This window comes from Pelodiscus sinensis, chromosome 21, assembly GCF_049634645.1.
Source record: "Pelodiscus sinensis isolate JC-2024 chromosome 21, ASM4963464v1, whole genome shotgun sequence".
Lineage (NCBI taxonomy): Eukaryota > Metazoa > Chordata > Testudines > Trionychidae > Pelodiscus > Pelodiscus sinensis.
Window position 1 is genome coordinate 11,854,064 of NC_134731.1, and position 22,789 is coordinate 11,876,852.

At 45.2% G+C, this 22,789-nt stretch overlaps 2 protein-coding genes across 11 annotated transcripts in view; one reads left to right on the top strand and one right to left on the bottom strand.

The window, feature by feature from the left end:
- PAFAH1B1 (platelet activating factor acetylhydrolase 1b regulatory subunit 1) overlaps window positions 1-9,613 on the top strand; it is a 72,165-nt gene extending 62,552 nt beyond the window's left edge. For both annotated transcript variants that reach the window (XM_075904873.1, XM_075904874.1), the window contains exons 8-11: window positions 1,807-2,035; window positions 3,399-3,500; window positions 3,934-4,090; window positions 5,859-9,613. In XM_075904873.1, coding sequence (XP_075760988.1) covers window positions 1,807-2,035; window positions 3,399-3,500; window positions 3,934-4,090; window positions 5,859-5,932 — 562 coding nt within the window. In that variant the 3' untranslated portion in view covers window positions 5,933-9,613. The remainder of the gene's footprint in view (window positions 1-1,806; window positions 2,036-3,398; window positions 3,501-3,933; window positions 4,091-5,858) is intronic.
- Window positions 9,614-17,225: 7,612 nt separating this feature from the next.
- The window catches only part of CLUH (CLUH binding protein of NUMT mRNA), a 66,591-nt gene continuing 61,027 nt past the window's right edge, over window positions 17,226-22,789 (bottom strand). For all 9 annotated transcript variants that reach the window (XM_075904868.1, XM_025179296.2, XM_006138570.4 and 6 more), the window contains exons 24-26: window positions 22,287-22,421; window positions 19,906-19,979; window positions 17,226-18,970 (exon numbers count right to left, since the gene is read on the bottom strand). In XM_075904868.1, coding sequence (XP_075760983.1) covers window positions 18,805-18,970; window positions 19,906-19,979; window positions 22,287-22,421 — 375 coding nt within the window. In that variant the 3' untranslated portion in view covers window positions 17,226-18,804. The remainder of the gene's footprint in view (window positions 18,971-19,905; window positions 19,980-22,286; window positions 22,422-22,789) is intronic.

A 22,789-nucleotide genomic window follows, 5' to 3' on the forward strand; every position in this document is an offset into this window, starting at 1 on the left:
TGAAGTATTTCTATAGTTTTTCTAGATCTCCCCAGATGTCATTTTTTAAAAAGCCTAGTATTTTAATCAGACTAATTTTTTCAGTACAGGCAGTCCCCGGGTTACATACAAGATAGGGACTGTAGGTTTGTCCTCAAGTTGAATTTGTATGTAAGTCGGAACTGGCATCCAGATTCAGCTGCTGTTGAAACTGACCAGCAGCGGCTGAATCGGACACGCCTGGGGCAGAGCAGGTGGAGTGCTGCTGGGTTGATCTGGTAGTGCTGACCCTTGGTGTGGTGGGACCAACCCGGCAGCACCCCAGCTGCTCTGCCCCAGGTGTTCCCAAGTCAGCCGCTGCTGAAACTGACCAGCGGCTGACTACAGGAAGCCCAAGGCAGCGGCTGAATCTGGGCGCCTGGGACAGAGCAGCTGGGGCGCTGCCGGGTAGGTCCTCGCAGCACAGCACGTCGGCGCTGCGGGGACCAACCCGGCAGCACACCAGCTGCTCTGCCCCAGGAATCCCCAAGTCAGCTGCTGCTGAAACTGATCAGAGGCTGATTCCAGGAAGCCCGGGGCAGAGCAGCTCTGCCTCTGGCTTCCTGTAGTCAGCCGCTGGTCAGTTTCAGCAGTGGCTGACTTGGGGACTGCTGGGTTGGTCCAGTAGCGCCACATCTCGGTGCTGTGGGACCAACCCGGCAGCCCCCCAGCTGCTCTACCCCAGGCGTCGGCGAGAAAAGCCTGGTCTGCTTCGGGGGGCGGGGAGACGGACACACTAGCTGCGCGCCCCCCCCCCCCCCAGCAGACCAGGAAGACGCAGAGCGGCTTTTCTCGCTGCGGAGGACGCGGGCGGCGGGACTGTGGCATGTCTTGGCGGTCCCGCCACCCGCGTCCTCCGCGGCAAGAAAAGCTGCTCCGCGTCTCCCTGGTCTGCTGGGGGGAAGCGCCCCCCGCGCCGCCGGAGGTGGCGACAGTGGGGGAGGCACCCCGCACTAGCTGCGCCTCCTCCCCTAGTTCGTAACTAGGGGTCCGACTTAAGTCGGACTGAAGTAACCCGGGGACTGCCTGTATTAGTTTTTTTTCTAGGCCTATTGTTTTATTACTTGCATATATCCTTCCCATTATCTGCTTATTTTAGCTTCCTTTTCTTTTTAATTTACTGATCTCTCCATCCATACATGTTTAACTCTTCTAGAGCCTTTTCCATCATGCTTAGCCAGCATGTTGATATTTCAGTTCATAAGTGGCCCCTTATATAGTGATAGCCCCTTCAATAGCCCCAGTGTCCGTAAATCAGTGGTGGGGAACCTTTTTTGGGTCAGGGTCTGCTGACCAATGTTCCGTCTAATCTTTTCCATCCACGTGCAAATATTTTTCCATACATGTGTGGAATGAATTTTATGTGCATTGAGATGTGTGAATGTGCATCAGCAGTAGAAACACAAACTCAGCAGTGGGTGCTCTTCTAACCAGCGGAACGGCCGCCAAGCGCTCAGCTTACAGGAAACACTGCTGTTGACCTGCAGAAACAGTCGGGGGCCACACACAAGTGAGAAGCAAAAAACTCCAAACACCTCACTGCCGTGGCCCCCAACCAAGGAGGATAATGGCACTCCTCACCTTCCCCTTCCACACCAGAGTCTAGGGTGCCCAAGCTAGTAGATTGCTCCAGCCCCGCAGCGGGGAGGGGTGGAAGCTGAAGTGCCAATGCTGGGAGGCGCCCTGAGCTGCAGGGCCGCCCCCTGCCCTAAACCTTAAAACTGAATCCACCAGATTTTTATAGCAATATGCTTAGACTGATTCATAACTTGCCTTCCTGTTTGATAGTTATTGTGTGAAGACTTTCACGGGACACAGAGAATGGGTGCGCATGGTGCGACCTAATCAGGATGGTACCCTGATTGCCAGCTGTTCTAATGACCAGACAGTGCGTGTTTGGGTGGTAGCAACAAAGGAATGCAAAGCTGAGCTCCGAGAACATGAGCATGTGGTAGAATGCATTTCTTGGGCTCCTGAGAGCTCATACTCCACCATATCGGAAGCTACAGGATCCGAGGTAAGCATAAAAAAATCCTTTCTGTTCAGCGTAAACACAGTGCAAAGACAGCTGTCTAAAGGGCTTATAGTGTTAAATGCCTAATCCAGTAAACGTTTTTTATGTTTGGGTGCAATGGATATGGCAGTGCACAGGGGGAACTATTCCTATCTGTCACTTCCTGAGCTCCTAGTTTCTAGTGCCCTTTTATTGAACTTTTTGTGTAAATTCAAGAGCTACCTCTAAACGTATTATCAGGAGCTTGGGGGCGGTGGTGCGTTTCTTTTCCTTTTGGGGAGACAGGTCAAATGTTCTGCTTTTAGGAGGCCGCAGGGCCCAGCCTGCAGGGAACACGTAAAGGTATGTTTTTTGTTGTCAGTGCAGTTGCTTTCATCAGCTAAAGGGCATTTGACAAGTGGTAGGAAAACTAACCTAGAATTAAGAGGCAGGTGCCTACTAAAGGATTATGGGGACTTCATTTGAGTAGAGCTTTGATTTGAATGTCCTAGTGAGATTCTTACGTTCCCCACAGATGCCCAGTGTCTTTGGTTTTAGAAGCAAATAATCACTAAGGAAGTTTTGTTAGTTTGCATAAACCGCTTTTAAGGGTGACACAATGTGTTGGTTCTTCTACATGGAAGAATTGCATCTGTTGGAAGTTCCTTTTTATTAGGGTGAAATAACTTACATTTGTCAATTGCTTCTTTTATGTGGTAACTTGTCAAAATCACAGGTTTGGACAAATGTCAGGTTTTTTTATTCATTGACTTACTGTACTTATTTTTTAAATAAATTTAAATTCCAAATGTTGACTACCATGACAAGAGGAAATTTACCCAAAGCAGTGCTCTCTTCTGCCCTCTTCTGGATTCATTGGCTAGTATTACTCTGTCAATTATGTGAAGAATTAGAAAACGGAGGATATGTCTTGATGGTCTAATATCCCAATTGAACATGTTTGGATTTCCTTTTTGCTGTGTAATTATTTGACTGCTTCTGGAATTTTATCCAAGGAGGCATCATACTATATCCACCAGCATGTTAAATGAGACAGCCTGATATTACGTTGAGAAGGACGCCATTAAGTCTCCTAAATTAAAACTTTAGTTTGGGTTGCTAGGGAGGGAAACTTTCAGTTGCATTTCTTGCTGGATCTTTCACATAAGTTCAAGCACTGAATTATTCTTAGTAAATGTTAAAAATTCATCAGGAGTTTGTTTGGTAGTACATGCTTAATAGCTTGAAACTTGTCAGACAACAATCCACTTTCCACTTAATTAGAAATATCACTTGACTTGATTGGGAGTGTCATTTGAAATGTTTGTGCAAACCTTTCTTTCATGGAAAATACCAATCCAATCCAAAAGTCTGCTTGTTTCCATAGACTAAGAAGAGTGGTAAGCCTGGGCCTTTCCTGCTGTCTGGATCCAGAGACAAGACCATTAAGATGTGGGACATTAGCACTGGCATGTGCCTTATGACACTTGTAAGTTGTTGTTTTTTTTCTGTAGTGCAGACACTATATTACTTTGGTCAGCATAGGTCTGGGACTACAGCTGGTATCTTGATTCACCTTGTGAAACTGTAGGCTTAGTTTTATATAAATTCTGCCCTTATATAAATGTTTTTAGAGACCCAGCAAATTCAAAAGTGAAATCAAGTGTGTTGCTGTATCTGGCCTGCTGTTGCAACAAGGCTAGGATGAAAATTGGTAGAAATATCCAACACTGAACACACTAGGGCTGCTGTTTTGTAGGCCAGTCAAGAACACTGGATAGGTTTTAAGAAAATACTTTTATTCTGTAATGAAGAAATAGCTTTATTCTGTCTTGACATCAACTTGCTAATGAGACACAGTTGAAGTGTTTTAAGCAGATCTAGAGAATGTAAGAACTTTCCTATGTCCGCTTGTTCATCAGGTGGGCCATGATAACTGGGTACGTGGTGTTTTGTTCCATTCTGGAGGAAAATTTATTTTGAGCTGTGCTGATGACAAGACCCTACGTGTCTGGGACTACAAGAACAAACGATGTATGAAAACCCTTAATGCGCACGAACACTTTGTTACCTCTTTGGGTATGTATTCTACAATGCTTACTGCAGAACACCGAACCAAAACTACCATCTTTCTGCACTTTCACTCCTTGTGTTCTAGGCCAGAAATATCCACCTGAAGACTTAAATACAGTACTCAAAGGAATAACAGTAACGAAGTGTGATTAAATATAAGGTCTTTTAGTACCCACCTGAAGTGCTTCTGTAGTTGCAGTTCATGCATTGTTTGCTAATCTGTACTGCAATTACTGATGCACAAAATCTGTTGCAAAAAGACCATTTAATTTTACGGTACATCAGTAATACCGTATTAGAGAGAGAATCTGGTAGAAAAGACTTGTGTTAAATACAAAAGTGACTCATTAACCTTACAAAAGTGTTGTTTAAGACAACACTTAATGTGTGTTCATATTCCTCTTAGATCAGTGGTTGACTAAAAGTTATTCTTCACTTACATATCATCATACCAAGTTTTAGAGGTTTCCATCAAAAATCACCACCCGCGCTGATTGAGTTTCAGCAAACAAGCCAGGGACTTGTGTACCTATTCTAGTGAGTCTCCAGCACCATGAGTTTCCCTTCAAATCAGAGTTGAAGCTGGTTAAGTGCAATGGCGAAACTTCTGTCAAGTTTGCTGTCTGACCTGTAGATGAAAAGTTTTAATTTGCTACTAAGTATTTGTGCTTATCACAATTAGTACTGAAAGTCAGGCTTTCTGTATGCCAGGGCTTTACTGCTAAAAGGAGTAAAGTGTTTAAAAATAATAATGAAAAGATGAAGGCTAGATAACATCAAGTTGTTAATGTTAGACACATTTAAAATCTATAGCATCCACCTTTTAAAGATGAACACTGTTTCTTAATTTTCCAGTGATAGTCTTCATTTAGCCTTCCAGCAGTTGACCTGATCAGAAGTTGATTAAAGGGTTTATAATGCCTCCTCTCTCAGATTCCCCATAAAAGTGGTCCCCTCTTTAAGCCTATGAAACATACTCCTCCATTCCTGGTCAGTGTCTACTCCAGGAATAAAAACGTGGTATTTTCTGGTGTCCAATATCAAACATTTTGATATGTATGAAATTTCTGAAATGGTATTTTCAATTTCTAGCCGAAGGATGAAAGACTTGAGTGTACTTCCATTTTTATAACGCTCTACTTAGTAAACATAAGTTAAGCTAAATCGTCATATAATTGTACATTTACACAACACTTTCTAAAAAATAGTGAGACCTTTTTCCTGTCCCACAAAACTTGTAATCTAAATGTTAATAAAATCCAAACATTTCAGTATGAAAAGGGATTTTTTTCCCCTTAAGGGAATTGAGAGGTCACCAGCATTCTTCTAGCTGAACCATCACTGGGAGAGAGTATTCATGTTATCTGGGACCTTTTTGGCTCTGATTCAGAACAATTCCTTCTAGCAGAATTCTATAAGGAAGCTGAGATATGCACCCTTTTTAGACTATTTGGAATATGCTTTTTGTTGCAGTTCTGTTGTAGGGTCTTAGTAACTCTGTCCTTCCAGTAGCATTCTCCTCTGGGAGGTTTTAACACTTTCACGGGTTCTTCTGATTAGTATCACTCTAGGAAACACAGTTGTGGGCCCTGAATCTGTGTTAATACAGTGCTTAGCACAACAAAAGATTATCTTTGTCCCAGAAGGGCTACCAATGGAATCTGTCCTTGATCATTATAGCATTGTATTTTCCTGGGATCAGAGGGAAGGTATCTTTGATGGGGAGGGGAATGCTATGAATTGCTGCATTCATCTGAGTTTCTTTTTCTCACAGATTTCCACAAGACAGCACCATATGTGGTTACTGGCAGTGTAGATCAAACAGTAAAAGTGTGGGAGTGCCGTTGATTGAAGTCACACTTGACCCCCTTTTCCTCTGGATGCACTCAGATACCATGGTTATCCATTGAGCTCTGTTTAAATAAATATTGTCCTTTCATGTAAATTATTCTGGATGTAGATTGAGCTTATTAAATGTTACACACAAAGTATTCATGCATGGTGAATCCAAATTGTATACTGTAAATTTACATACGTTGTCTAGAAGTACCATAGGTTTAAGAACATGGGCTGGCATTGGTCACATCAGACCTAAGAAGGCAGAAGTTGGATAACTGAAATAGGGCACTTAACTGAATAGCTGACGGTGTCGTTTTATGTTGTATAATTATACCTGTTTTTCTTTCTGCTGTCTGTTGGTGCCTGAATTGGTGACCTCATTTGGGAAAAGTTTTGTAGGGCTCTTTCAGAAATGTGTATCTATATAACATCACTTAAGTGTGCTTAATAAATCTTCTCTAAGGATACTAGATAATAAGGCTGCAATTCAGAATCTTCTGAACCTTATATGTAATTAATGGGAATTTAATTAAACTTTGGGATTTTTGTCATGACACATTTGCCAAATCAATAGAATACATTTGTTTTGGCCTCCTGTCTCGCAAAGGTGGTGTATTTATATAAACCAATTAACTTGTAAATCTGAAATAAGAGAACACATATTAGTAGCAACTGATGTGATGTATTTATTTTATTTGGTCATTCAGTGGTTAAGCTATATGTAAAACTTTAAGCTTAATTCTTTTCATGTTAGCCATACTTCTAAGAGTCCTCCTTCCTAGTAAACTTAAGGATTTAATTTCCATCTAGAGCTTAATCTCTCCAGTGAATACGTTGTGGTACCAATTTAACGTTTGGTTTGGACATAGTTTATTAAGAATGTGCAATGCCCATTACTCAGTATCAAAGGATACTCTCCCTGTGTTATATGTGGGAAGTGTGTGTGGGGGGTGCGGGGGGAATGGGTTTCAGTGCCCCCTCAGTTCCTTCTAAAACTGTGAGGTAATATAAAATACCTGATTTAACACAGCTTGCATCAAAATTTACTGTGGTCTGTGTAAGGAAAAATATCATAGGTTACAGTGTTCACATACTTTAAATAAAGCACTAAAGTGGATCTGATTGTAGAGTGATGGACTCCATTATAGATTTTGATACAAGCTTCTAAATAATTTTCACATTTATAGCTTATAATGAGCTGCCCAAGAGTAGGCATGATCTTATCAAGTAAATGTTAAAAACAAAACAAAATCTTAGTCTGATTAGGTAATTAGTATATCAGTTTCTGGTAGAAATTTTTTAATTTGCATATCCCTAAAATTACATATTTTGATCCGAAGTGAATGAAAATATCAAACTAATATTTTAATCAGCATTTTTGTGACAGATTCCATTGTAGATAATTAAGAATTTCATTGCTTATCTAACCAGGTCTTTTTAAAAATCCACTTTAAAATTTGCAATATAATGAAGTACCAGTCTGACATTTTAATAGGTGAATTTATTCTGTGCATTGTTTTATTCATTTTGTTTACATAGCTTTTAAAACTATCCCTTTTTAAAGACATGATTCAATGGAAAGCATTGGATTGGAGGGTATATACAGACTAAGAAAAATAGTGCGTGTTAAGATTGCTAATTTCCTACAGTCACACCAAAAATGGTCTCTAAAACGTGAAGGAGCTGGATTCTGATACTAATATTGTTTCATTGGATAAACATGCCTCTGGTAGAGGGAAGGAAACTGAGTGTTAATGTATTCTGAAGGCATATGAACATGGAGTCTAATTCCTTATATCTAGTAGTTTATAAAATTCAGGATAACGTTTTCCACAGTAAAACATACAAATTTGAAGTTTTATTTTTGCTTAAGCTGTTTCAACTGGAATAACTTGCTGCTATTTATTTGTCCTATTTTGAGAATTCCAAATACACAGAAATGGTGCATTTTAAAATTTCTTTATACATCTGCATTTGTAAAGTAGTACTGCATTTTAATTCCTGTTACGATCTAGCAACTTCACTTATTTAAGGATAAAGTAAACCACACACGTGTACAGAATTCATAAACTTAAAGGTACCTATTACGTGGAAATTGTGCACTGCATTTTCCCCCTGTAACATGCAATGATTTACAGGGATAAAGAGGAACTAAAGTTTTGTAAGCAGCATTTTATTTGCTTGAGAAAGTGAAACACCCTGCTGAATATTTAAACTTGCAGCAACTCAGTTTGCAATCTTCTCCTTTTAATAAGCAGTGAATAATCTCAGGGATGATCCTAAAATGGATCAAACGTTGAAGCCCTGTTTTTAGACAAAAAGTGAAAGCTACAACACAGGAGTTGGATTTATGAGGGTTTCCTGCAGTGTAGCCCCTTGATATTACACTGTTGATCTTTTTCACTGTTTTCAATGTTTTCTGTCAGCTGTCTAATCCTGTGCCTTTCCTGTGATAAGTACAATGATGAGGTTACTGGTTTGGATTGTGAAAGGAATTTATTGGAGGGTTTAGAGGTTCACTGCTGCTTTGTCACTTTCCTTACTAAAATTGGCTTTTAAAAATAAACCACGTAGTACTACATTCCCAAATCGACAAATGGATTCTATGTTAAAATGAATGAAAACAGACAGACATTCCAGTGCCACGCTAACTTAATGTGCCCAGGAAATCCTCAATGAATTCTTGAAAGTGCAAAATTTATTGTGGTTTTAAACATAATCTGAAAGTTGATGTTTTATAGCATCTTGCACTTTAGAAGATTAAAAAGCCGTCCTGCTTTTGTGTATGGTGTGACCAATGATGTGCCCAGGGCACTAATGAAAAGAAAACAAAACAAAACTAGTTGCTAGCAAGTTGTCCAAGGGCTGTGGAGCACTGTAGTGGTTTGAAAGCTTTGGCTATAGACTCACCAAGCCCAGTCTACTTATCCTGTCAGTACCCTGCTTCTCCTGTTTGCCTCCTTCTGTTTTTGTGAACTGCCTGGTAATAACACTCTTAAATAGCTTTTGTTTCCCTTAAAAGCTATTTAAAAGAAATATATATCCTTTTTTGTTGACCGTGGTGGCTTGATAATCCTTTAACAATTTGAAGATTTAAAAATTGCTGAATTGAATGAAGGAAAAAGGCACTTAGACTACTCATTCTTGATCCAGCTGTACATAAAATCCAGTGTATTACAAGGAAAACTAGTTACTACAAAATAATCTCCATTAGTGGGGTAAAACTACATGTAAAAATGGTAGGGAAGAACACTTGGGGTATGGGGGAGGGGAGCTGGATTTACAAGTCACGACTGGATTTAACTGGCCTTTCTATCTTTCCACTGTGTCATGTAAGTAGCTGCTTTCTTGTCCTACCTATCCCTCAGGCTTTCCCAAGTTCATTCTGAAGATAAGTTAGTGAAATCTTCAAGTTTAGAATTTGATCCTGACATTGACATGAAGGCAAACATAAGAACGATGTAGAGGCTCCCGTTGGAGAAAACAGTTCCCAAACTGTAGGAGTTAACTGAAGATATTGACACAATAATAAAAAAAAAATCAGTAAAGGAATGTATATAATACTGCTCTGTGTTTTACAGTAAAATTTGTTGCTCTCAGACTGTGTAAAACAAAATTTATTCATGTTTTCTGCATATTAAAAAAATCTTATTGTACCAATTGGTAAACTATTAAATGCATATAAAACTAGATGTGGCTTTTGTTTCCTTGGCTGCAGGAATTAAAACTATTTGGATAAAATACTGTAGGCTCACCCTTCAGATTTTACTCCACACTTTAAATCTATTCCAACTAGGAAGTGTATAAATATTTTAAGTTAATTAGTCCTAATACTGAGTAGTAACTGAATTACATAAAAGAGAATCTTGGGTTTGTGATGCAAATTGAAAATTAGACTGATTAGTTCAAGGGAGACAAGGTGTGTAAGGTAATACGTTTCACTGGGCCAGCTCTCAATACCTGAAGTTTGTCCAATGAAAACTATTACCTCACTCCTAGGACTGATATGGATACAACCTTGCATAGTTCAAAGGAAGAAATCTTTATATTCCATTATTTTGGGGGGTTTTGCATCCTAATTCCCCCCCTTTCCTATTAAACAAGCATCAGTTCTCAATGGAGCACTTCCTTATTCTCAGATGGTATCAGCCCAGCCTGTAAGTTGAAATGTCCTTCACGATAGCTTTGTAGCAAAGTGCATAGAGATACTGAAGCAGCATCTCTCTGCATTGCTTGGTTGGTGAATTTTTGCTCAAGTTTTGTTTTACCTAGAAGACAATTCCTTTCCACAGCTATCCATTTCAAGAGTAGCACATTTTGAGCATAAGCTACTTAATATGCAGCACCCAACCTAGTCTAGAAAAGTGACAAAATTATAGTAGCAAGAACTCAGAGGAAAGCGTTTCTTGCAGAGCAAGAAAAGTACAATAGTTGTATTTGATATGCACAAACTGAGTAAGACTGCGTCAGTGAAGAAGTAATTGGAACCTTTCTAAGACTGATACGTTCTACCTGGCAAACAGCAGGAGCTGTTTGGACCACGTCTAACTGGCTGCATTGGGAAGTTGATAACTAACTTCATGCTGCTACTGTTGTGAATGCTTTTGAGATTGAGGACAAACTACACGGGCATTGTTCCATGTGACTAGAAAGGAAGTGCTTGCTTGTATTGACTCTCTTAGCAGCTTTTGTTATGCAAACCTAGTCAAATCAATGGGGATTTTCCACTCTTACTGGACAAAAAGACGATGGTTTATACAGGTTAAACTAACTTGCATGGCTACCCAGTACTCAGTAGAATGGTTACTTGAGTACATTCTCAGTTGCGCTTTACTGATGGGTATCTTCTGACTGCGTGACAAGGCCTGTTAATGCCTCTAATTGACTCTCCTTGTTTAAAGAAATGGGTTTTATCTTTGTGCTAGAAGGAAAGGAGTCTAGAGAAGGCCACAGTATTTGTAGCCTAATAGCGACTGTTGAAATGTGGAGTAAATGCTGTCATCAAAGCGAAAGCTTCAGTTGAGCGGAAAGATGCGACTGGACGGCTGGAACGGTTTGGTACCACAGGGCATTTATAGGTAAGGTGCTACAGGGAATGATCACTCTTCAGGGCATATAGAACGTGGCAATTACCATACCCAGAGTTCACATTGTCTTCCCTTGAAGGCACAGCTGGAACCATGGATTCCATGGGAAACCTTGAGCTTTGGTTTTAGAAGATTCTGTCCTTGAGAGGTTCAAAGCAAGGCGAAGAAACTCTAGAAAGCTTTGCTAGCCTGATGCATGATTTAATCAGGGATATTTTCCTAAGGACAGTTAAGCATGGGAACAGGTTACCTAGGAGATTTGGAACCCCGGTCCTGTTGGTAAGAACAGGTTAGACAAATGCCTGTTCGGGATGCTCTATGTATTCTTAAGCCTGCCGTAGTGCAAGGGAACGGACTGGGTCAGCGGTTCCCAATGGGCCGTGGCAGCTCTGGGGGCTGGGGTACTTGGCTCCTGCTGTGGATGTGGGGAGAGGTGTGTCCTGCCCCACCCCTCAGCCAGCCAGCACCAGGCAGAGGTGGGATCACCCAGAGGTGGAAGAGCAGCTCGCTGTGCGGAGCCCGGCAGGACAACCTTAGAGCAGCCGCAACCCGGCAGCAGTGCTGGGAGGCAGCCTAGTGCTAGGTGGGGGTGGGGGTGGGGGCTAGTGCTGGAAGGGTTGGTGGGCGAGGGTGTCTCTAGGTGAGGGCTGGCACTGGGGCATCAAGTGGAGGGCTCGGGGGGCAGAGCTGGCACTGGGGATGGAGCTAATATTGGGGACTGAGGGCTGGCACTGGAGGGGCTCTGAGGGTGCTGGGTGCAGTGTGGCTCTGGAAACAGGAGTCTGGCATTGAGAGGTCTGGTGGATGGCTCTAGGGTGTGGGGCTGGCACTAGGAGGAGGTTGGTGCAGGGGACAGGTCAGTGGCTGGTACTGGGGGGCTCAGAGCTGGGGCTTTTGGTGGACATGACATTTCCATATTCATTATTTGCATAATGAATATGCAAATACAATGTTACCAGTCCTCTAAAAGTTTGCGAATGGGTTTGCTGGTCCCCGCTATTAAGAAGGCTAGAAACCACAGGACTGGGTGACTGCTTGAGGGCTCATCCAGCTGATCATTGCTCTATCCTCTCTGCCCTAAAACACTCTTATTTCAGCAAATCTCTCCACCCCTTGCAGCCTAAGGCCAGAGCAGTAGATAGCAAGGCAGTGCATTTGACACTTTTTTTTTAAGTTCTCAGAATAAACAAGTAGGACCTGGATGCTATTAGAAAAAGGATGACTTGCCAGTACGGTTTGCTAGAGGTTGTCCAACTTGCCCAGCTCTGTGCAGCATGAAGGAACTTCTGGATCTTTAACTGCCTTTGACAAAACTCAGCAGTGTGTCAGATTGGGGTCCCTCCCCCCCTTGTTCATTTACATACTCATTGGCTGGCTGTAGGAATACTATAGACTGAGCCTGGGATGGACCAGAGATTTCTAGCTGAGATACAAGTGGATGTGAAAATTCATTCTTCTGTAGTCTCCTGACTTACCAGCCAGGTCAAACAAGAAAAGGCCATCTGTCATTTTAACTATATCAACAATTCCATCCAGGCTGTGGGAGACACAGCAGCAAGAAGTTTCACACCCTTTGAGTTTGAAATCCACACAGCTGACTTTCCACCTCCCCCATGCTTGCTGAATAGTTCAGCTCTACTCTAAGTGTTTTATTGAAACATGGCAAATACCCAAGACGAAATCCCAGGACAATTTTCTGTTAAAGCTGAAGTGTAAACTCTGTCTGTCTGTATAGTCCAGCGTATTGGGAGGTTTTCAGAATTAATTTTCATGTGTCACGTGTGGCGTATTCTCAGCTTTGGAATTGAGTGTTGAAGTGAGAGTCGTCGGCTCTTTGTTCCTTTGAATGGGAGGGTGGTTGGATTCTACTCTGAACACAGTAGGGGTTAAAATGGTGGCATTTTTGCTCTGCTAAAAGCTAGAGTTGCAGCTAATTATGTATCATTGCAGAGTGACATGAACTCAAATCCTGGAAATTCCTTTGGGAAAGGCGGCAGTGGTGATGATAAAAATAGGTATCTCTTGTCATACTCATCAGGAATAATTTCCTCTTGCTGCTGCTTTTGCCAGCGTTCTCTGCTGTAGTTCTATTTCTGCCCCCATGCCTTCCAAATGACTGTGAGAAAAGTGACAGTTCAGTTCTCCATTTAACAGCCTGATTAGTAAGTGGATGAAGTTTGTGTATTTTATGGTCCCCTTGGTACCTAATGTCCAGACTGATTCCCTCCTGGCAGGCTTCAAGTGGGTGACAGGAATCTGGATTTGGGCTGAGTGGTTTAATCAGAATGAACGGAGACAGTGTCAGGGCTGGGTTGCTCGTTCTTTAAGTGACTAACACCCCCAAAAGCAGTTGACACAAATGGAGAGGAAGGACGGTGCTCCTTCAGCCTGGGAGTTCGGACAGGTGGGTTCAGCTCCTTGCTCTGAGACAAGTCGCAAAGGGTTTGTCTTGGCTGCAGCGATGAGATTGGTCCAGTTAGCCAGGCCTGAATGAGAGCAGTCGTATTGCAAAGGGAGCAACAGAGTTCAGAGCTTTGGTCCCCAATCACTAAGAGTAATTCCCCACCCTGCAGAGCGGGAAAATAGCGTGAGTGGGAGGTGGGATGGCATAGCTCATGTTTCCTCACTAGCCAGTGTGGAAAAGAGAATGCTTTAGCAAAGCCCCCAGAATCTGACCACCTAACCCCACAGCCTTCTCCAGGGAGGGGCCTGGAGAGAATGGCAGTACACACAGCCTGCGTCTACACTACGGGGGTTTTCTGGGATACCTGCAGGTATCCCAGAAAAACTCTGCCACGTCCAGGGAATGCTGCTTTTTTTGTGGAAGAGCAGATGAGCTCTTTTGGAAGCCGTGTCTTCCCCCTTCCACAAGGAGGAAGGGGGCTTCTGAAAGAGGGTTTTTCTGACATTTGGCTCAGTGTAGATGGGCCCAATTTTGGAGAAGCCTCTTCTGAAAAGACTATCTGAAAAAGGTATGCAAATTGCAGAGTGCAATCCCCTACTTTTTTCCCCCCCGTAGATCAGTGTAGTGTAGACAGAGCCAAACTGCTGCTTGAAGTAATGGAACAAGGGCAGCTGTTTCAATGAAGGCGGTGGGGAAAATCATGAAAAGCAGCAGCTCGTCACCTTTTGATAGACCCATAGTGCTGCTGCTTGAGTGCCAGGTTCCATCAAACTTAATCGACAGATGAATTCATCTGCGGTGGAGAAAGGGAGGCCCAGATGTCAAACATTTGCCAAGCCTGAGCTGTTCATTTTGTGCAAGCCCATTCCAGTGTGTGCAGTTAGGGATGACTGCAAAGGTCAGAGCAACAAACTGCAGGTCCCACCTGGACTGTGGTAACTAAACTTTTATAAGTGGAAGTTGGAAAATTTTCTGAATGTCTTAACTGGGGAGAGTGAAGAACTTTGATTCTAGTACTTCAATGGCTGCCACTTTCCTATGGTGTCAAAATAAGCATGAGATTCTCTCCTGATGAATCTAGTCTCTTTTGGAATGCTGTAATCTCTCATTTTTCCTCTTAAAGTTAGTGCCAATAGCCACCACCTCCCATCAGCAACTTTATTTAATCCTGAACAGCAGCTGCAATTAATTAGAATTGATTATATTGATTGAACTCCGTCAAAACCCCCTGGAGATTTGGTGTTGAATAATATGAGAGAACCAGACTTACATTCATGTCTGTTCCTTAGGCGGAAACCAGCTAATTGTCAACTGCTTGCTCTCGTTTCTCCAAGCACCAGGCTTGGATGATGTAACAGACAGTAAGTTTACACCATTCTTTTCCAACTCCTAATCGAAGCAGTTCTGAGGAATTGCCAGCTGGCTGGAGTGGATACTGCTCCTGAGCCTGTGCCTTTATTGTGAAAAGAAAAATACGGTGTCCTGTGGGGCTAAGGAATTAAGTTGGAGAAACAAGTGCCACAGTGTGTGGATTGCGTTTTATTTTCTACAGGAGGCAGTGTGCTGATTTCTCCCCCCCCCCCCCCCATCGGAGAAGGGAGGGGGGAAGTTGGCTTTCAGAGCTCACGCTGCGGAACCCCACTAGCCCCTGCTCCTGAAGAGAGAAGAACTGGTCAGAAACCTGCCAACAAAATCATGGCTCCCAGGCTGAGGAGTTTCACCAGTTTGTAGTTAAGGAGCAGGGTCTTCGCTTGGCCAGGAACAAAGGAATCACATTTCAGCTCTGGCCAGGAGGAAAAGCCAACAGCCTAGAAGAGACTCAACAGTTCTAAGCCCCTTTCCTCGTGAGCTGGCTCCAGCAGCTGGCCAACACAGTCAAGTTGGGTGCAATCAAAGTGCAGGTGTCACTATCAGCACCACTATTCAAAACAGGGTGCCAGTGACTCTGCCTCCAAAGGTGTCATCTCTGGAAGGAGGTTCAGCGAGCTTCATTGCTGAGGTGGGGGACAGCTGGCAGAAGGATGTGGTGCTGCCAAGCCAGGCCTTTGCTCAGTCTCAGGGGTGGCAATAAGGGCAGTGGGTGGAGAGAGGAGCTATGGTTCCCAAACTTTTTGGCACTGTGCCCCCTTTTTTATTTTTGAGGCACCCCAACAGCAGTAAAACTTGAGCCATAAAAAAAAAACAAAAAAAAACAGCTGACCTGGCCAAAAAACCTGGGGGGAGGGGCTGGGTCAGCTCACCTTGTGTCCCCCTTGGAATTTCTGCACCCCCCCAGTTTGGGAACCGGTTGTTTCGGAACACTCTACAACGCTGTTCTATTGCGCCATCTTGCAACACAGTGAGCCCATTCCATCACGCTCGGCTAAGTAAGTGTAGACCCAAGGGGGCCATGCCCCTAAACAGGGACAGTGTCCATCCAGCTAGGAGCTGGAGTCTTGGCTGGTGGCCAGCAGGTTAAAAGGAAGGTGAGAGGGTCAGCGCTGGGCCAGGTTCCAATATGCAACTCGCTGTCTAGCTCCTCTTCCAAGGAGAGTCAGTGGCTAGAATCCAAATGACCTGCACAAGTTGCTACCGTGTGCTTCAGCCTAACCGTCGGAAGCTCTTCCATGCTCTTCTTTTTTTGTGTGCACCTCCTGCTGCACAGTAAGTTACACGGCTGGACTGGACTGTGTGAAATCACCAGGCTGTTACAGAAAGCGGGACACGGCAGAGGGCAGACTCAAGCTGTGGTTTACCTGGCACACACATGCAGGAAGCACTGAGAGCAGCAAACGGCTTTGATCGCTGCATCCTGCCAAATGCCCATCTGGTTTGAAAGTTACTCACTTGATAGCAGTTGGCCCTTTTTAAACAAAGGTAGAATCTTTGTCGTTTCATTAGTGCAGGGCTACTCAACTTTGGAAGCCCTGGGGACCATGCGACAGTGCCTAGCGAGGGCTGCAACTTAACTGTGGTTGTATATATATATATATATATGCAAATATACACAAAGAGCGTCCTTCACACTGACAGGCATGAACACAAAGCACTTCCCACAATGCCCCAGCACCTCCTCCCTGCGTGGCTAGAAATACCAACACCCTGTACTTATCTGTTCCAGCCAGCCTGGCCGCTTGCATCTTTGAGTGCTCACCCCGCCTCGGCAAGGCCTTGCTGTTGTGGAGTGTGTTTTCAGTGGAGGCCACGTTCAAAGAATCGCACCCACGCCGCAAACAGATGAGCAGCATGTGGCCTGCTGGCCGTTGTGTTGAGTAGCCCTGCACTAGAGCAACCTCCTGGGCAGTGGGGGATGTGGGTGTTAGGTGGGGTGAGACGATTTACCCTTTCAGAGAGCTGAGCCCGCCTCCCTTTTGTTAAACAGCTACCTACAGCTGTTGATAATTACTTTAAAAGAGACTCAGTTCCTAGGCTCGGAGTAGTCTGCCAGGATGCTAGAGCAAAATCTTAGCACGTGGGTCATTTGTTTTGAGCTTCATTAGAAATAGAGGCAGGGGGGAATTGTGTGCTAAATGCAGAATACACATTTAAGCCCTTTCCCAGGAATTAAACCACTCTGGCAGTCTTAGCTTACTAGCGTGAGCCACATCCCAGTGAAGGACAGAGGCACGTGGGTGTTGTGTTAGCAGAAAGGAGTTAAGGTTGGAATTTTCACAGAAGCCTAAGTGTCGACTCTGGGTCCAGGCCGCTTCTGACATGTTTCCCTTTCTTTGCACTAGTGAGAAGTAGAATTGGCTGCTTTTAAGCAGCAGCAACTATAAGCCCCTAGCCTCTGCTTTGAGTCAACACAACAAACTTGAAGTTCTTAGTAAACTACTTTGCATATTTTTATTTAAAAGATGTAATTAATGGACTAGAACTGGAAGACAATACCAGAAACCCTTGTGTGAAAGATGCCTTGTCATTTATTGAATATTTTTCCAGGGGAGAGCAACTTCTTTTGGATCAAGGATGCCTCCTGCTTTGTACCTCCCCCCCCAATCAGGTTACAAATACCCAGTAACGCAGTACAGGAAACCAAGGATAAAGAGCACAGTGATAGCACTTGTTTTCCCAGAAGGTCATCAAAAAAGCAATGCAAATTAGCAGAGAACTGCTGCTGACCAAGAGCATGGACTAGCAATCCTAGCTTATTCTATGTCTTCATTTACTTGGAAAAGGACATTCAACTCTGTCGGCATACCATAGCCTGCAGTGGACAGGACCTATTGGCCTTGCGACTGCACCAGCAGGAAGCATGCTGCATTTAACAGGGGCCAGGGGAAGCAAGAAGAAAAAACAATCAATATTCATTCGTTGGCATCTGCCATTTCACTAACATCCATCGCCTGCAATGGAAGCGCTGCTGGGAGCGATCTCAACCCAGCATGCAAACAAAAAAAGTGAAGACATTAGCCATAGCGCTAAGTGCTCCGGGATTCGTAGCATTCAGCCACCCCGAGGGAAAAACGCCGCGTCAAGACACATGATTCAAACTGCTTGAAGTTTGCTGATCACCTTGCAGGAGGATTCACTTCTGATGCTCATACAATTTGTATTAAAGCAGCAGCTGTCAGAAGAGCACACCCTCCTCCCCGGCCCCAAGCTATCCCAAGAGAGGCACGGTTTCCCCATTATGTGAATTGTTTGTACGGGCCCCTTTCATGCCAACACTGATCCATTATAGGCACTGGGAATTTCCATTTGTAAATGGATGAATACGTATTTTATTTCAAACCCTTACTCTTTGGATGCAGTTTCCTAAGCTGCTCACGCAGAGAGCACGTGGGTGGCATGAGATCGTGAAGTGTGAAGGTTGAAAATCCCCTGGAAACTCTGAACTGAACGACAACAAGAGACAAGCTAATGGACCCAAGTGGCTATGCCCTACAGTAGAAAAAAGCAGCACGCTGCCCCTCGCTTCCCACAGGTTTCAATCCTTTCGATGGACAAACGTGGCTGCTTTCTCCAGGGCTGGTGCTAGAACTGAGCAATGGGAGGGTGGGTTGGTTTTGCAAAACAGTGTCCTTAGTCAACATAAAAATGACCTGAGAAATGTTCTACCTCCAGACAACTCATTTGGAATTCATCTCGCTCTACAAAGTCAAAATGGACTGATGCCACCCCCACGCGTGCACACGCACACACAAACACACACGCTGCCGCGACAGCCGCCGGCTGGGCTCCCCTAGGCTGCGCTTGCGGACACGGCTGCATCCCGGCCACCTTCCCCCGCCGCGCGGAGGACGCGCACAGTCAGATCCTATTTCTCACCTTAGTTCTTTGCATTGTGTATTCGTTGTACCAGTGCAATAACATTGTCAACAAAGGAGAAGCTGCCCCAGGGGAGTCCAAGACCCTGGTTCAGATTCAGAAAGAGGGGAGGGTTTAATTTTTTTTTTAAGCGAGGTACACTAAGCAGAGCTCGGTGCTGAGACCTCAGCAGCAGGCAGGTTCGGCTCAGCCTCTCTCTCCTCCGAGACTGTGTCTTCTACTTCCAGCTGCTCACTGCTTTTTACAGCCTCCTGGAGCTGCTGGCGCCGCTGCACCTCTGCTTTAAGGTTCTCCAAGTCCTTTTGGCTAGGGAGGGAAGCAGAAAGATGAGAAGCCTGCACAACACGGCTTACACCTCAAACTGGGCCTACCCCACTGCAGCCTGCAAAGCCTTCCTCCAGCCAAGATCTTAAAGCCGCTAACGGCGGCTCCTCGCTGCCCATATCCCATCCGACTTATGGCTGGTGGGCAGCAGTAGCTGCCTCTGCTATGCCCAAGGAGCAGCCTCTGGTGGTTGCAGGCCTGGTGCCGGTGAGTGTTCAGCAATATGGTGTGGTCCCGGCCTGGCTTAGAAGTGATTTGTTCACCGAAGAGAAACACTCGGCCTTGGCTTGGAGCCTGTGCTAACCACAGTAAGAAAAATCGCCAACATCTCCACAATGACCTGGGTCTCAAAGGGTGTGTCTAGACTGCATCCCTCTGTCGGCGGAGGGATGCAGATTAGGCAGGACGACATTGCAAATGAATAAGAGATTTAAATATCCCACGCCTGATTTGTATAAAAATGGCTGCCACGTTTTGCCGACTCAGCACTTCGTTGGCAAAAAGCAGCAGTCTAGATGGGATCTGTCGAGAAAGAAAGCCTCTCTCAACAGATCCCTTATGCCTCCTGCAAGGAGGTTTACAGGATCTGTCGAGAGAGGCTTTCTTTCTCAACAGATCCCCCTCTAGACTGCCAATTTTTGCTGACAACGTGCTGAGTCAGCAAAACGCAGCAGCCATTTTTATGCAAATTAGGCACGGGATATTTAAATCCCTGCCTCATTTGCAATGTCGACCTGCCTAATCTGCATCCCTCTGCGGACAGAGGGATGCAGTCTACACGTACCCAAAGAGTCCACATGGCATCGGAGCTCAACACCATCGCAGTGCCAGAATTCCAGGGGCAAACCCATCTCCCCTCCACTAGCCGGGCCACGGGGGCTGGTAGGGGAAGCACTCGAAGGCACGGAACACTCTACCTGAGTGGAATGAAGAGAATCCCATTGATAACGTTGAGCTGCTCCAGCACGCTGGTCATATTGGGAGCGGCGAACTACAGTGCAAAGAAAAAAAAAAAAAAGGCATGTGTGAGCCACGTGGTAGAGCCCAGAGACAGAGCGAGCCCACAGCACTGCCTCACTTGATAAGACGCCCTCAGCTGCTCGGCAGGGCTGAAGGACCAATCAGACGCACCCCCTGCATTTGTACAGCACCGGGTCCGTTCTAGTTGGTCACCAGGCACTACAGTGATAACCCGGAGTAACAGTGCAAGGCCGGGGCCAGAGAAGAGCCTCTGGAGACAGAGGGGAGACGGGGCTAGAGAGCGGCATCAACTTTGGGACAAAATAAATGAGCCAAGTTGGGCTGATTTGGGCTTTTTAAATGTCAGGGGCTTAGGGCAGATTAAACCTATTGGATTTGAGCCAATCCCTCAGAAATTGACAGGATGGGGGGGAGGGGAAAGGATTAGCCTTGGCACATCTAAGGATTTGCCTTACATCCTGGCCCGAGAGGGTCACCTACTTCAAGCCGTGTCCATAACCTTGCTCAAGATATTCCATTCTAATCTCGCCAGTTCTGTGGCTGAAGGGGGGGGGGGGGTAAGAACCCCGTGATCTGGGAAGCGCAGAGGTGCAGCTCTTCTCAATCCCAGTGGGTCAGTGCCTCGGCAGAACCAGTGGGGTAAGAAGCCGGTAACCCAGCTGTACATCAGCTGCTGCACAGCGAGTCCCAAGCAGCCGCCGTGGGGCTTATCTGGGGCACAGCAGGATGTCTTCGTTCCTGCCAGGGGCGCGTGCAGATAAGAGCAGCTGGTGTTAGCGTGGGAAGAGTCTGTGTCTAACTCCTGCAGGGCCGACGGTTGGGCAGGTCCCTGCCATGTCATAGGCTGGTCCGCCTCCTGTCAGGCCAGCCCTGCCCACACAGTTATGCTGAGCATTTATTTACACGGGGCGCTTGCTCTCCAGAGATTTCAAAACGCTTTACAAAGAACAGGAGCCATAATTCCCATTTCAGAGAGGAGCCAGAGAGGTGGAGCGATTTACCTCAGTCCCAGGGAAAACAACCAGGATTCCTGAGGAACCTTCAAGGCTAGCAGATTCATTTTATAAGTGTTCGTGAGTAAAAAGCACTGTCAGATGCACAGATGAAGTGGGTTTTACCCACCAAAGTTTATGCCCAAATAAATCTGCAAGTGTTGAAGGTGCCACAGGATTGCTCATTGGTTTTGGGGTTACAGACTAACACAGCTCCCCCTCAGAGACTCAGGCCACATCTTCACTAAATGGAAGATCTGCTGTGATCGATCTTCTGGAGTTTGATTTAGCGGGTCTAGTTAAGACCCACTAAATCAAACTCAGAGGGCACCCCATCAACATCCGTTATTTCTGGTCCTGCAAGGAGTAAGGGAAGCCAATAGGAGCATTTGTTTCTGTCTGCCTCCAGCTGTGAGGATAGCAGGGAAATTCGAAACAAAATACATCGATTCTAGCTTGTAGCTGAAGAAGCGTAGCTTGATTCGACGTTCCCTATGAGCGTAGACCTGGCCTTAGTCACAGTGAGTCAGTGGCTGTCAGAATTACAACTAAGGCGTTCCAGGCTCTCAGACTCAGCAAGCGCCGGATTCTTTTATACAGTTTTCCCACTGGGGCTGACTGACCATGGTGCAGAATAAATCAAACAACTTCCTAAGCTTCGGGGAGTTCAGAACCCAGCATCATCCCTTTCCTGCAGCTATCTGACCTTGAAACTGCCTGAAAAATTCAAAGCCAACAGCACGTGCATCATATCGACACGGGAATGAGTGTTACAAAGAAAAATTCGAAAAAGAGTCAATTTGAAAAAAAGTTACTTCGCAGTATCAGGAACTCTCTGTCTAGCCCAGTGGTTTTCAAACTAGGGGAGCTGTTCAAGGTAAGCCTCTTCTGCCCCAGCCCTGAGCCCCACAAAAACCAGAGTTTCCCCCCTGCACCCCAAAGCTCTCATCTACAGCTCCACCCTGGCACCCACACTCCAGTCAAATTCTGTTGGGTCACGGCCTCAACAATTTTCTTCAACTGGGTCATGAGGAAAAGAGTTTGAAAACCGCTGGTCTGACCCATTTCTGCAAACCTGTAGACCAAGACACCCGAGTTTCTCTTGGTGGCGAGGGGTAAAAGAAAGTCTTAACTCTGGAGTTACGGGTGAGGAATCAGGTAGAACCCTGGGGTTTTTACATACACAGCTGCACTCGGTCACTTCCGTTTTGGATCCCACCGGCCAGAGTCCCTGTGCATGTGAAATGGCGACTCTTTCCCACAAACAAAGCTTAGACCCTGGTATTACAGCGGAGTCCCCGACTGCCCTGGCGCATGCGAGTTACCTTCAGTGGCATAATGTTTGCGTTGGAGCCGTTCTTGTAGATCTCGTTCATTGTGCGTTGGAGAGCCACTGCTTGCTGAGTCAGGTATTTCAAGTATTCGGAGCTTTCTTTGGTCTTCTCATGGTGCTCTCCCAGCTGGTCAGAAATGTAAAAAAATGGTATCAACACAAACCCCAAACTTTGCCTGAACTACAGCATCTCGGGGGTTAGCGGAGCTTAAGATTTCTCCCCTTGAAGCCCCGCTGAGACGGGAGTGTCTCTCCCTCTGAGTGTAGATGACCTGGTCTAACCTGCAGCACTGTCTGCAGCTTATCAACACTGCACAGGCTTCACGTAGGTGCACGCTCTCCCCCCACCAGGCTGAGCCGTTTGTCAAGCCGAATCAATGGCCGGGCTTGACAGACAGGTTTGCCTGGACACGCTGGCCGAGTTTCATGAGCGCTGCAAGCAGGAGGAGGCTCCCCGCACCGCACCGGTTTGTGAAAAGGCCATCAAGAGAGTGA